Source organism: Mustela nigripes, chromosome 12 (assembly GCF_022355385.1).
Source record: "Mustela nigripes isolate SB6536 chromosome 12, MUSNIG.SB6536, whole genome shotgun sequence".
NCBI classification, from domain to species: Eukaryota; Metazoa; Chordata; class Mammalia; order Carnivora; family Mustelidae; genus Mustela; species Mustela nigripes.
In genome coordinates, this window is record NC_081568.1 from 89,707,037 (window position 1) to 89,722,583 (window position 15,547).

The following is a 15,547-nucleotide window of genomic DNA, read 5'->3' on the forward strand; positions in this document are numbered from 1 at the left end:
GAGAACTCAACAGTATTTATTTTTGTCTCTTCTGTAAATAAATCTTTTTTCTGTAGCTGATCTTAAGATTTTCTCTTTTTCGTTAGCTTTTAGCAATTTGATTTTATGTATTTTGGTTTTATATTTTTCCTGCTTGGAGTTTGTTGGGTTTGGTTTGGTTTTAGTTTTGGTGGGTTTTTTTGTTGTTTGTTTGTTTGTTTGTTTAGTTTCTTAGATATATAGATTTATGTTTGCCTATTTGGAATATTTTTAACCATTATTTCCTCCCCTTCCTATCTTCTCTGTGACTCCACTTACATATTAGAGTGTTTGATATTGTCCCACAGCTTACTGAGGCTTTCAAACAATTTTTAAGCTTTTTTCCCCCCTGTTACATCAGTTTGGATGGTTTCCATTGCCTTGTTTTCAGATTCATTGTTCTTTTCTTCTGCACTGTATAATTTGCTGTTAGGTAAATCCATTTTGTTTTTTACTTCTTTTTTTCACCTTTAAGTTCCATTTGGTTCTTCTTAGTTTCTATTTTTTTCTTTAGGTTCATTTTTCTTATATGTCTTTGAACATATTTATAGTAGTTTTGATAAATTCCTTATATTTATCACATAATTATGAGATATTTTCATGATTTCTATCATGTGTGATTCTGCTTCTATTGTCTGGGTTTGGATCACACTTTCCTTCTTCATTTCTTGATTGGATGATGAACACTGAAATAGTTTATTGTTTATGTTCTGGGTTTTGATGTCCTGCTTTTAAAAATGTTGAGTTTTATCCAGAGGACATGAAATTAAAAGTTTATTAGCCAAACCTTTGGAAGCTTATTTTTAAGTTTTGTTAGAGTGGATCTAGCAGTGGTATCCAATAGGAGTTTCTAGTGACATTTAGCTACTAAACACTTGAAATATGTCCAGTGTAGTAGAGGAGCTGAAGTTTTAAGTCATTTAAAATGTGTGGGTAGTGGCTATCGTATTGGACAACACATGTCTAAAGTTACCTCTACTGTCCACTTTACTCCTAAAGAGTGATCTTTCCGAGTGTCTGAATACTTGTGTGTTCGGTATGTTCAGTGAGGCATCTCTGGCTGATTAGAACTTGAATGTCTTTTATTTTCATGCATGTTCCAACAGTTATTCGGTTTATAGCTCCTAACTAGTTATTCCTGGCCCTGTAGCATCTCACCCTACCCTCATACTCAGTGGGACACTTAAGTGGGTCCCCTACGCAGATTTCTGTAACTCTTTTTCTCTGTACTGTGGTATTCTGCCCCACAAACTCTGACTTCCTCGGCCTCTGTAACCAATGTCTCCATCTCTTTAGCACAACTTTTGCTTGGGTTCACCCACCCTATGCAGCAGCCCATAATATGTCTGCAGGCAGAAAGCTGAAGCAATACAGGGCTTATCTCATTTGTTTCCCTTCTCAGGAATCACAGTACTGTACTACTTATTGTTTAATATCTGATAAGTTGATAGTTGTTTATGGCAGAAAGACTAATGTGGTACTAGTTACTCCATCTTGTTCTCAAGTCAGTAGACGATGTTTTACTAACACCTCTATCCTCAGTCAAGTGGTAATGATTGCTGCCTTTGTCGAGGGCTATGGCACTTTAAAACATCGAAGATTTTTCAGTTTAGCAAAATCATGAACTTTGTCTATTTATTCTTCATAAGAATAACCACTGATATAGGGATTCTACTATTTACAAAGTTTTCACAACAGTTGTTCAATTTCACAAAATAGTGAGTTAAAATTTTAATTACTTAAACAGTTTAAGTAGTGAAGAAACTTTATTTCTACTTTGAAGTAAAAATAAAAGGGATGGGTATAAATTTGGTATGTTTATTTTTTAATGAAATGATAAATAATCCACCCATTTATTGACTATCTAAAGTCCACTACATAAAAATTCACCTGTACCCCCTTCTACCATCTTTTTTTTTTTAAGATTTTATTTATTTATTTGTCAGAGAGAGAAAGAGCACAAGCAGGCAAAGTGGCAAGCAGAGGCAAAGAGAGAAGCGAACTCCCCACTGAGCAAGGAACCCGATGCAGGACTCGATCCCAGGACCCCGGAATCATGACCTGAGTCGAAGGCAGTAGCTTAACCCACTGAGCCACCCAGGCGTCCCCCCCTTCTACTATCTTATCAGTGCTCTGCTGAGCCAGTTCTTCCCCAGTTCTTACAACAGCCCATGGAAGAAGACAGCATTGTTATCTCCATTTTACACAAGGAAACTGAGACACAGAGTTCAGCAACGCTGACAGGGTCACGGAGCTAGGACATGCCCCAACTGGGATTTGTATGCAGGCGGTTCTATTTTAGAGCCCATGGTCTTAACCACAAACTTTCAGAAGACCTAACAATGTGAAGAGTCTACATATGAGTATTTGAGGTGTAAATATTTATACATACACAGTCATTTTATTTCCATTTTTCAGATAAAGAAATGGAGACTCAGTCTCAGTATGGTTTTGATTTGAATTTCCCTGATGGCTAATGATGATGAACACTTTTTCATGTTTCTGTTAACCATTTGTATGTCTTCTTTGGAGAAGTGTCTGCTCATGTCTTCTGCCCATTTTTTGACTTGACTATCTGTTTTCTGGGTGTTGAGTTTGAGAAGTTCTTTATAGATCTTGGATATCAGACAAAACACCATAGTTGTATTTACATTTAAGCCAGCTTTCCTCCAGTAATAGTTACTAGTTTGGTTGACCATGCACTTTGTTTTTTCTTTAAACTTTTCTTCTCTGTCAGTAGACCACCAAGGATCCAGGTTTCCATTTTTATCATACTTTATACCTAGCAAAAAGGAAAGTTAAAAGATATTTGTACCACCTGTGTTCTCTTCTAGGATTTTTATAGTTTTAGGTCTCACATTTAGGGCTTTCATCCATTTTCAATTTCTTTCTGTGTGTGGCATAAGAAAGTAGTCCAGTTTCATTCTTTTGCATGTTGCTGTTTCCCAGGTTTCTCAGCAGCATTTATTGAAAAGAGTTATTTACCACTGGATATTCTTTCCTGCTTTGTCAAAGATTGACCAGCTATTTGTGGGATCATTTCTGGGTTTTCTATTCTGTTCCACTGACCTATGTATCTATTTTAGTGCCAAACCCATACCATCTTGATGACTAAAGCTTTGTAATGAAAAAAGAAACTGAAACTGAAAAATACTTAAATGACCTCTTCTTGGTGTCACAGTAAAAGATGGTTTGGCATGGAAATTATGTCTGTTTGAGTCAAAGACCTATGTAGATGGTCATCAAAGTGTTGTTGTTTAATGAAAATGTGTAATATTGGAAATAACAGTAGGGGTGTTCATTAAGCAACTCGTGGTACGATGCCAAGTCATAAAACCATTTTTTTATGTTGAAGAATATTGTCAGGGGGCGCCTGAGTGGCTCAGTGGGTTAAGCCACTGCCTTCGGCTCAGGTCATGATCCCAGGGTCCTGGGATCGAGTCCCGCATCGGGCTCTCTGCTCAGCAGGGAGCCTGCTTCCTCCTCTCTCTCTGCCTGCCTCTCTGCCTACTTGTGATCTGTCTCTGTCAAATAAATAAATAAATTCTTTAAAAAAAAAAAAAGAATATTGTCAGGGAAAAAAGCAGCACATAAAAGGATATTTGTTTTAAACAGATAAACATTTATATGAAGACCTACTTGCTTGCTCTTGGTTTATCTCTACACATTGAAATAAACCTACTGTTTTTATTGATGGAAATACTTAGACTTAAGGTGTTCTTCAAGAAAATGTAAGGAAAAATTCTTATTTTATGGTAATTCCTACTGTAAAATAGGCCTTGTTACACAATTACTTAAGTCCACAGATTCCTATTTTTTTCCACCTTACTTTCATTTTATCTATTCCAAATATTTACAAAACTAGATTTCCTTTCATACATGATTTATGTTGTTTAATTTTCCTGGAGGCTGTTAGGAGGGGTCTGGTAACAATTAGATTAAAAAAAAGAAAGACAAAAAGGAAATCCTTTTCTAGGAAAAATAATAATCTCCATGTTTCTCAACTTTGAAATTTTTAATCTGTCTTCATATGTTAAAATAATTAACATATTCACAGTGGGTTTATTTGCCTAAATGGTTATTGTAAGAAGGAAATTTGGCAGAGTGATGGTGAGTAAAGAGAAATTGTGTGGAGACAGAACAAAAGAAGCAACAGCTTTCGGTCCTCAATTGTCTCTGATGCAGAAGCTAGAGGCTTACACCAGCTGTAAGACTGCAACAGTAGAGCTGAGGTAAATAAAGCAGCGTGGGCAGCTTCAGGCGATGTGAAGTGACTGATCTTACACCAAAACCAAACAAGCTGCAGAACAACTTCTCAGTTGCGTTTTGCTACCTGTGGTGGGTTACTAGTGTAAGTTCAACCCTGTCCCGTAGCTTTCATTCTTCTCAAGAGCTTCCATGAAGACACAGCAGGTCATAGAAGGTATTGAAGAGTATGGAGATAAGAAAAAGTATTTTTTCTAAATTCCACTATTTCCAGTATCACATTGAGAGAGACTTCCTTTGTGACAGATGGTCACTTCTCCTGATAATTCTACAGGGTGTATAAAAGCCTCACTACTTTAACTCTCCTTGCGCCTAAGAGCTGCCCCTAAACTCAGTTACTATGGTTATTGAACTACTCATGGGGAATTGGTCTGTGTTGTAGAAATTACATGAATATTTATATTCTTTCCCAAACATGTTTGCTTTGAAGGAGGAGTTTCATTAGATGGCTCCTTTGTACCTAAAACTAATTCTATAACACTACACGCCCCCCATAGAAACCATTGTTTCCAATGTGATTTTAATCATCAGTGTTTACCTTTTTAAAGAACTATTACTACTTAAAATTTACTTTAGAAACAGAAAGGTGGCATCATACATTTAGATACCCAGATGTTGCTTTTAAGTGTTGAATAAAATGTTGAAATTAAAACACATAACTTGGAAGAACCTCTTTTTGTCGGTGTTGTCAGAGATTAGTTACATTAACATTCTTTTTTATTCATATTATAAATGATAGATGTTAAGGAAAATTTTAAAAATACAGGTAAGCAAAAAGAAAATTTAAAAATACTACCAATTCAAAAGTAATTGTTAAGACAAAGGGAAAAAGGAATCAATAAAGATAAAGGTGTAATGACTTATTTCATCTGTTTTTAAGATGCACATCTTTTCAAATTTTAACATCTCTGAAATGAGGGTGTGTAGAGTTTGTCCTTTTTTAGTGGTGTTAACAGTGATGCTTCTTCTTTTTTTTTTTTGGTAATAATTTATTTGATGGTGGGGTGGGGGGAGAGAGAAAGAGAGTGCACGCACAAATGCTTCTTAAATCTTAAATTCAATGTTTCCTTTGTATTCAATGAAATACAGTAATTTGGGTTATAGATCCTTATGGGTATAATAGCAAGTTTGAGGGACAGAAGCTGGGCGCCCCATAGGACAAGTTTTAAAAAGCTGAGGGGTGCCTGGGGGCTCAATAGGTTAAGCGTCTGCCTTCCGCTCAGGCCAAGATCCTGGGGGCCTGGAATCAAGCCGCGCATCCAATTCCCTGCTCAGTGGGAAACCTGCTTTTCACTCTCCTTTTGCCACTCCCACTTGTGCTCTCTCCCTCTGTCAAATAAGTATTAATAAAATTAATAAAATATTAATAAAAATATCTATATAGTATTTAAATGCAAAGTATCATGTATATGCATATATTTATTAGCTATTTTATAAAACCTATAGTTTGTTTTCTTCAAACTAGAAATTTAATAATTTCTTCCATTTATATATATATGCAGGAAATACTAAAGAATGAAAAACATAGAGAAGAAATTAAAATGAAAAGTCAAGATCTTTATGAAAAAGAAACACTCCTTAGCAAAGGGAGCAATGAAGAACTTTTATCTCCACCAGTTCAAACTCAGATCAAAGGGCATGCCTCTGCTCCCTACTTTGGAAAGGAAGAACCCACCGTGGCTCCCACCAGCACTGGTAAAACCTTTCAGCCAGGATCCTGGATGCCACAAAGGGGCAAGAACCCCAATCAATGAATATACTGTGGTAGTATTTATTTCTATGTAACTTTTTTAACAATAAAATAAGTAAAAATTACTTTATTTCCTGACTGTACAGTAAGTAGTTCTCTAATCCATTAAGCTTAAGAATTTATTTTTAGTATGCATAAGAAATGTGAGATTATGAACTATAGAAACCTTTTTTTTTAAAGTAATCTAGGGGCACCTGGGTGGCTTAGTTGGTTAAGTGTCTGCCTTGGGCTTGAGTCATGATCTCAGAGTCCCAGCATCTAGCCCCATGTCGGGCTCCCTGCTAGGCGCTAAATCTGCTTTTCCCTCTCCTCCTGCCCCTCCCCCTGCTCTTTACTCCTCCTTCTTGCTCACTCTCAAATAAAAGATTTTTAAGTAATCTCTACACCCAATGTGGGGCTCAAATTTACAATCCCGAGATTAAGAGTCACATGCTTTACCAACTGAGTCAGCCAGGCACTCCGAAACCTAACTTATTATTATTTTTTTTTTTAAATTTATTTGACAGACAGAGATCACAGGTAGACAGAGAGGCAGGCAGAGAGAGAGGAAGGAAAGCAGGCTCCCTGCTGAGCAGAGAGCCCGATGCGGGGCTCGATCCCAGAACCCTGGGATCATGACCTAAGCCCAAAGCAGAGGCTTTAACCCACTGAGCCACCCAGGCGCCCCCTTCTTTTTTTTTTTTTTTTCCTTTAAAGATTTTATTTATTTATTTGACAGACAGAGATCACAAGTAGGCAGAGAGAGAGAGGGAAGCAGGCTCCCCCGCTAAGCAGGGAGCCTGATGCGGGGCTCCATCCCAGGACCCTGAGATCATGACCTGAACCGAAGGCAGAGGCTCAACCCACTGAGCCACCCAGGCACCCTTATGTTTAATTTCTTTATTTGCTTTAGTCATCATTCTGTTTATCAATTCGCTTAGGTTTCCTCACTTAGGATTGCTCCTTTGTGAAGTATCCTGTAGCTGTAAATGCACAGTACATTTTGGATCTTTATGATCATTTCGGAACCCCAGTGTATATCATGATAGAAGGTAAGGCTAATTTGCAAGCTCTCCTAAAATACCCAGTTAAAAAAAGAGAAAAATGAGAAGACTGCCATTTCTGGAGAGGCAGTCTGTAAGATTCTAAAGGATTAATCAAAAACATGAACTTGGATAAAACATGTGGAGGCCAAGAAAAGGTAGCTGATAATGGAAAGTCATGAAGACCTGGAGTTTGAAAAGAGGAATCAGGACCAAGAGACAAAAAAGTCTGAAAGGACAGTAAAGAGAGAAATGGTACAATAACTGGAGTTCCCTAAGTTTAAAAATTATTTTGAGGGGGCTCCTGGATGGCTCAGTCAGTTAAGCGTCCAACTCCTGATTTTGGCTCAGGTCATGATCTCAGGGTTGTGAGAGCAGAGCCTACTTGGGATTCTAGCTCTGTCTCTCTCTCCCTCCACACTATCCCTGCACCCCCCCAAAAGAAAAGAACAAAAAAAAAATCCTTTGAGAAAATGAAAAATAGAAGAGAGTACTCTGTGATTACATGGGCAATGGGGATTCCAGTGGCTTGTATATTGAGAAAAACAGACGGGTAATGTTAAAACACCCATTATTATACATAAGTATTTTTGAAGGATCATACGTTTTCCAAAGTACACAACTAAGTTTTTATTGCTAAAATAGACTTCTCAGAATGTATGGCATTATAATAGGTGCTCAATATCTATTTACTGAATAAGTGATTCAAATTTTAATGCTCTATAGGAAATCCCTGGTTACGTTTTAACAGTGACTTGCTAAAAACACCGGTTAACATTTTTACTTAATAGAAGTAAAAATTTTTCATTGTTTAAGCAAGAGAAAAATACTTTATAAAATGTAATATTAAAACAAATAATCAAATGTAATTACCATAACACACTTATTGAATGACAGAAAAGCACCTTGATAAAAACACTACCATTCCAGCAATCTTAATATGAGGTTAACCATTCTATCATTACAAAATACTACTACATTTTGCCATACAGGCAAAAAGAACTAGCCACCAGGCAGTATAAAAAGAGGTACAAATTACTGTATATTAAGATGTTCCGGAGTCCTGGGTTACAAGAAAAATTGCAAATGTTCTAACATGCTAGACTATTTCTACTGCCAAGTTGCTATTAGCTTATTAAATGTATTCTATACATATCTTTTTATAAATGTTCGCCTTACAGTATGTAAATATTTTAACATATGACAGAATTTACATTTATTTTTATTTTTTCCTTGTAAAATACATGTTGTTGTTTTTTTTTAAACTATAAAGAACAAACTGATATTACCAGATGGGAAGTGGGAGGGAGGTTGAGTGAAATAGGTGAAGAAGATGAAGGAAAGCACTTGTGATGAGCACTGGGTGATGTATGGAAGTGCTCAATCACCGAAGTGTACACCTGAAACTAATGTTACACTGTATGTTAACTAACTGGAATTTAAATAAAAACCTAAAAAAGGTAAATACTAAATAGATGAGGCATTAAAAAAAATTAAAATAAATTAAAATAACCTGTTTTATATAAGCAGCAAAAGAAAATCTTAACCAAAAGTCCTTGTGGGAAAATACCCGAAGATTATACTGGCCCACCGTTATTAGTAGAGCATGCACTTTAAAAAAAAAAAAAAAAAAAAGACTATTTTAAAATAATCTCCATGTCCAAGGTGGGGCTCAAACTTACAACCCCAAGATCAAAAGTCACACATTCTACTGACTGAACCAACCAGATAACACTCCTACCTAGAGCATGCAGTTTTAAAGTCATTTCAAGAACTGGAAATGACATTTATAGTAATCCATCCATACTCCTTTCCTCAAGACTAGTATTTTTTGGATGACTGGTGGCGCTGTTAGATGGTATCAAAACAGTTTAATGTCCTACATAAAAATTTAACTATAACTTTGGCCTAATTCAAATTACCCTTCTAAGCAATCTTTTTTATATTTGGCTTTTATGACAGACACATGCAAAGCACAATTAAAGTATTAAAGTATTAGTTTGTCCACCATATGTTGTATTTTCAGTAGTTATATTTTGGACATTTATAAGCTTTTTTTTAATGAAAATGTCTTAAGTAAATGAAAATGTCTTTATTTCTTCAAGACAGACTTTAGACCTATGCAAATTTTTTTAAATTCCAAAAGTAAAAATGTTCATTTCAAAGTAATTAAAGTATCATATATACTTTGTGTACTTTCTGAGGTAAATTGTTCTTGATTTCCCATGCCTGTGCTACATGTGCATGTAGCAGACTTTTGACCATTCAAGTACAGAAAATGTTGGTTCAATCATACAAATCTAGCCTATTAGCTATAACTTGGATATGTGATGTTGAAAATCAGTAAAAATGGAGGAAAAATAATTTTCCCATTATCTGTTACTCTTTTCCACTTCTACTTTTACAGACCGATTTCTGGCTGTCACTTATTTCATTTCTTAATTTAACCAGCCTTGAATCAGCCTTATGTTTTTTATCTCATTAACCACACTATTTAAAACGTAACCTGACCTCACCAAACAAAAAATAAAACAGAAAATAAATAAAATAAAACGTAACCTAAATTTAAACAGAACAGGCTTTCTTAAACTGTGTGTGTGTTCCATGGGGAAAAAAACAGAAGTGAGAAGAGTCTATAATAGTCAAATTAAGTTAAAAGATTCCAAGAAATCACATAGGAATAAACCCTAAGTCCTATTTTATATATCCCAAACTTGTGGTCTTTGAACATGCAATCTGTTTTAATATGTTTGAGAAATATACACACATGTACATGTATATAGTCCAGATATGAAGTAAACCCAAGTGATGCTATAACCAACTGCAGACATAAAAACAATCATGAATAGGAATCAGACTTCCTCTCATGTAATACCAGATGAGCTGTAAGTGCCCCCTGCCCCTTTACATTCTGTATAAGGAGAGAACGAATGGGTCAGGAGCAGCTAATTATAATTTATCTCAACACTGGTTTCCAGCTCACAGCATGGTAAGCTTACTTCATTTGCTTACTCTAATTTCAAGAAATCAAAGCAAAAAATGGTGCACTAAAAAGTATATCTCATATGCTTATATACTCATATATCTCACAGTGATACCATGCTGAAGTTTGTCACATGGATAGTATGAATCAAATTTTGACACACAAACTTTTTTCTTCTTTTTGAGTAAAATGTCTGTTACAAGCAGCGTGTGTTTTTCCCAAAACCAGCCACAAAAAGGTAACTGATTATAATTAGTTCTCAAAACTTCAGAAACAGCACAAAAGGCAATTTTTAAAGGAAGTATTACAGCTAATAGTAAAACATTCTTTCATCAATAGTACTATTTGTTGCAGTGAGAAAAGATTGAAAAGCCCTCATAATATTCTATTTTACATCCCCCCATTTCTCCCATACACATAAACATATAGACATCCATATTATAAAACCTAATGATCTCACATATATTAAAAAAGGCTCCATAAAGGTTGGAAAAGCTAAAGCTAAAGAAACAAATGGCATATGTCAAATAAAAAACTGGCACGTGTTAAGACTTTAAAGAAATTATAGAAAAAGATTTCAGTTAAATATCTTTAAATTGTAACAAGAAAACCAATGAAAACACAGCTCTAGTAGATAACTAAAAATTATGGTGAATATATCTTTTGCTTCGATATTTGACTCTAAAATGTGGCCATAAGCAAGACTTACATATATAAATTTCTTTAACGAACAGCTTAACTGCAGAAGCCCAAACACATTTTAGATTTCTCTTAACCTTGTTTTTCTTCAGCTGTGCTCTGTGGACCCAGGAGGGCAAGTAGATCTATAGAAGCATATTTTTAAGTTTTAATTTCAATGGTAATTTCAACTATTAAAAGTTCAGTGCCCTCCCCCAAAAAAAAAGTTCAGTGCCAATAAAAAGATCACTAGATATCCTACCTCGGTTAAGTAATGAAATGGAAGTTGCAATACGTTCATTCCACTGGCAACACCCAAGAACTGACAACCTAAAGTGAAAGTACTAAGCAGTGTTCAGACCAGTCCAGAAGCATTCTCAGGAGTCCATAGGTTTTCATTGTTGAGAAATATTGCTCTTAACTTTTGTAAGTAGGCTTTTAGTTAGAAATTGAAACTCAAAACCCTGTGAAAAGTCTAACTTCTATAACATATTTAACTTTAATTACTTTATTATTAACCCCCCTTTAAAAAAAACCCAGGACCTCTTTATAAAAAAGTATCAAATTTATTTCAGTATCTAGTTTCACTTTTAAATTAAAGCTGGTGGACAATTTTTTGTAATTTAAAATTCATTATCAGAGGTGAGGAAAATATTAATAAGCTATTATATACTGACAGCAAATAAAATTATTAGACACGCATTTATAAAAGCCATGTTTAATAGTAAAAAGTTCCAGTTATACTACTTAGCTGAAGGAAATATCCTTTAGCTCTTTATTTCTAATTTTAACACATTCTCATTTTGACACAATTTGCCTTTTTCACCCAATTACTAGTATGATGAACGAAATTTTTCCAAATGTTAAACTTTTACCACTTATGCAATAGGACTTAACTATTACTTTTTTAGAATTCCTTACGAGAAGTCTGAAATTTTAATTGCCACCATGAACGTGCTTGATCATAGAATATCATTATTAGATAAATTAAAATGAAGACTGGAATAAAAACACAAAAGTGGCATCTATATAATGAACAAATTATGTGGTAAGACATTTTAACTACTTTACATTTCTACATGGCACAATAAAGAATAAACTTGTTCCAAGGAAACACAAAGTTTGGCATTTTTACTGCAAGCTTTAAATCATAGTGTTATTCTACTCAACAAGACATCTCTAAGAAAATGGCAGGTTTACAAGTACAAAAACTGTTCTATCTGGTAGGTGGTATTCTACATAGCCAATACGAGAATTCTTTATAAAACGAGATTTTTAAAAAGGCAGAATGTCTGATAATTATCTCAAAGGCTAATGAAAAAAATGCAAAACATGGTCATTGGTTAGTATGTGGCTTTGAGAAAGCCAGAAATTATTCTATTCCAAGAAAGAAGCAATAATAATAAAAGATGTAAATAATATACTACATATACCTTTTTAAGCCAAAGCACACTTTCACCTCAGGACAGTTTTGATTTTTACATTCTCGATTCCCTTTGTCCTGAACAGGACCCTATTCTAAGCCATTATTTGAATAGAGTTCATAATGTATAGGCATTTTTCTCCACAGGCTGTTTTCAATTCAGAATATAAGCTGCAAAGTGGCAAATGACTAAGTCAATTATAACGAATTTATAGCATAATAAATGCCAGTTTACAGTAACTGTCAACAGACTTCTACACCAAAATCTAAAAGTTGCTGCAGTAGAGGTCACAACTAACATGATTCTTACAGGTGCTCCAACTTTGTTTACAACAAATTACTGCCATAAAAACCAGAAAAGAAACCTTAGTGGGTCCTTTCAACACTGCATTAATTTTCCAAATTATGTTCTTCTGGTTCTATAGCCTTTTTGTTCATTCCTTCAATCCTTTTTTAGTCGTTTAGCTTTTGCAATATTTTCTTGACGTTTTTGTTTCTTCTTTTGCTCCTTTTCCCTGGCCTCAATCATCTTGGCCAATTTCCAGGACAGTACTGCACTTGCTAGAAACAATGGAGTAAGGGCCAGGATAACTGTTGTAAGGAAGCCATATGGGTCCTTTGCAGCCCATTCCACAACATACTCAGCCCAAGCCTTTATATCAAACATCTTTGTAGCCGTCTTTGGAAAAGAGAAGAGAGGGGCAACAAGAGAAAAGACTTCGTGATTAATCAAATTTTGAAAGAGTTACATCATACAATTATTTAACTCAGAATTCTGTTATTACTGATTAGCTTTTTGTTTTTAAAAACCATCAATTAGTACTATCTTAATATGGACTGTTACCTCCAGTTAAGATGAAACAAACTAGGGTAACACTTAAAAGATTTTAAGGTATAGAAGTTAAAAGTAAAAACCATCTGGAATCTGTCATAGGGACTATGCATTCTTTGTAGTCAAGACATTTTATTTAGCACAGACTTTTGAAAGAATCTTGTCTTAAGCACTCATTCCAGGAAAAAGCAGAATCCTGTTATTTTTTTGACACAGACTTAGTATTAAGTACTAATTAACCAAAGTATGATTCATCAAATTTGGTGTATGAAAAGGACAAGCCACAGAGTACATGAAATGCTTGGGGAAAGGAAGGTAATGGAGGGCTGTTTCTAAGAACGAAAAGGACGGGGTATGGGAAGCGTGGAAATATCCACATTCACATGCAAAGAGATACAAGCAAAAAATGACATGCTATTTTATGCCCTCTTTCGGCTCTGGAGACTCCTCCTTGAGGACATAATTTTTTTTTTTTTTTTTAAGATTTTATTTGTTTATTTGACAGAGATCACAAGTAGGCAGAGAGGCAGGCAGAGAGAGAGAGGGAAGCAGGCTCCTGCTGAGCAGAGAGCCCCATGCGGGACTCGATCCCAGGACCCTGAGATCATGACCTGAGCCAAAGGCAGAGGCTTAACCCACTGAGCCACCCAGGCACCCGAGGACATAATTTAATGACAAAATTACCATAACAGGTGCCATGCATTTTGTTCCACTGAGTTGGTATGGGAGGGCAATCTGATAAATAAGGACGGTATGGATCTGAGTGACATTTTCTACTTTGCCTCAGAGGCTTTTCAACCTTTCGTTTTGTGTCGACCTCTACTCAAAGGTGAAAATTATGAATACTTGGGTCAAATGGGTGTACATACAACCACAATTTCAGCTGGGATTTAAAGTCATCTACCTTATGCGTGAGTACTTCTTTCCAACTTTGTCCTGGGATTATTAATGGGCCAATTACAATTTCAGATGACCCTTGTTTGTCGTCTTCTCTTTTAGTTCTACCATACACTCGTGAGAGAAGGTTTAAATTTTACATACTGGGTGGGTTGAAAAGAAAAGATAAAAAAAGTTTAAGTCACAACTTTCAGGATAACTTTAAAACACTTTCAAATGGACAATTTCAAAACTGTCTACTTGCAACCTATAAATGACATGTAAAACTGCCTGGCACATTATGGACATTTAATACCTATTTCTTCCTAATTTGAAGAAAGTCATTACTACAATTACAAAGGCACTCTAAGAAAATCCTATTGGAGTAATTACAAATAGTTCACTAAGTTACTTCAAAAATAAAATTATGAAGCTCACGGACATATAAAAAGACAAATTAATTCACTGATAAGTTACAGCACATCCATTCCCAAGTTTTTAACTTTTTATACTAAAAAAGTCGTTAATTTGTAAGGTTAGGTACATAATTAAAAATTCTACATCTCACTTTATTCTTTAAAGGATTTGTGGTCTCCCTATTACACAATTCGTGTTCTTTACAGAAAACCAGAACAATATATAGATCAGCCACAATCCCATTACCTCAAGGAAACTACCACTGGCTTTAATATCCTTCCACCGGTCTCTTCCTATTTTCAACAGAAAACACTGAAGTGCCGCTAGTATGTTGTTAAAGAGTCCTGCCTCCGCCCCCTGCCCTTGAATTCTTAGGCCCACACAGAGATCCCATCTGTTCCTTCAAGCCTCTGCAGCACGGTAATGAATTAACTACGGCAATATGCAAAAAAGAGTAACGCGGAAGTGAAGGACCTGGTTTGCGGCTAAGTTTTAGCCGTTAACACAAAAAAGTTATCGTCCACAGGCCACAAAGCTCCCGTGCACTTCAATTTCGGACCCAAACGCACGTGTCTCCACACTCGGAGGAATCAGTTATCACTCTTCTTTCCGTAAAGGGTCGACCGCGCTTGATCTCCAAACCAGACCTGCCCGGCGCCTGAAGCTGCCCGGGATAGTACTTCACCGCGATCCGCACGTCCCGGACATCCCTGCTTCGCGCTTGCTCATTCCTGCTTTACTATCCCATCCGGCCGCCTGCCCAGGGGCCACGTTGAAGCACCCCTCGGCCTCAGCGGGCAATAGCCCGAGGTGCGGGGCTCGGAAAGCGGGTGGTTTCCAGGAATCCGGACTTGGTCCCGCCACAGCCCAGTCCGCCGGCGCCGTGGCCACCTCCTCCGGGAACGCGGGCAGAAGGGTCACCAGCAGCCCACCCTACACCACAGCCGGGCCCCTGGGTTCAGACCCCTACTCCCAACTCACCTCCAGGCCGGAAGCAGGAAGGCGGAAGCCGCGGCTTTCCCGTCCCGCCCACAGGCCGGCCTCAGCCCCGAGTGGGCCTGAGGAAGTCGAGGGGCCAGTTTCCGGCTGCGCCATTGCTGAGCGGGTCCCGGGACCTGGGCTTCGGGGACTCGCGGGGGCGGGGAGGACGGGGGAGGGCGGCGCCCGGCTACCCGGGGAGCGGCAGGTGAGGCCACGCCGGGCGTGTGGCGGCGCCCCGTCTCGCCTCTGGCGGGGAGCCCGAGACCGTCGCCTGCTGCCGGGACGAAGGGGCCAGCGAAGG

General features: G+C 37.0%; 2 protein-coding genes across 5 annotated transcripts in view; one reads left to right on the forward strand and one right to left on the reverse strand.

The window, feature by feature from the left end:
- The window catches only part of NDUFAF2 (NADH:ubiquinone oxidoreductase complex assembly factor 2), a 163,547-nt gene extending 154,952 nt beyond the window's left edge, over positions 1–8,595 (forward strand). Inside the window, exon 4 of the mRNA XM_059417932.1 lies at positions 5,787–8,595. Coding sequence (XP_059273915.1) covers positions 5,787–6,038 — 252 coding nt within the window. The 3' untranslated portion in view covers positions 6,039–8,595. The remainder of the gene's footprint in view (positions 1–5,786) is intronic.
- A 2,665-nt stretch (positions 8,596–11,260) lies between these two features.
- On the reverse strand, positions 11,261–15,336 carry SMIM15 (small integral membrane protein 15). Of its 4 annotated transcripts, none has more exons than XM_059417936.1 (3): positions 15,247–15,336; positions 13,877–14,012; positions 11,261–12,819 (listed from the first exon to the last, which is right to left on the reverse strand). In XM_059417936.1, the coding sequence occupies exon 3, from the start codon at positions 12,805–12,807 to the stop codon at positions 12,583–12,585; it is 225 nt and encodes a 74-aa protein (XP_059273919.1). In that variant the 5' UTR covers positions 12,808–12,819; positions 13,877–14,012; positions 15,247–15,336; the 3' UTR covers positions 11,261–12,582. The 4 variants fall into 4 exon arrangements, with proteins under 4 accessions (XP_059273919.1, XP_059273920.1, XP_059273917.1 ...); XM_059417937.1 differs by lacking the exon at positions 15,247–15,336 and adding an exon at positions 14,835–15,240; XM_059417934.1 differs by lacking the exon at positions 15,247–15,336 and adding an exon at positions 14,740–15,240.
- Between the last annotated feature and the right edge of the window lie 211 nt (positions 15,337–15,547).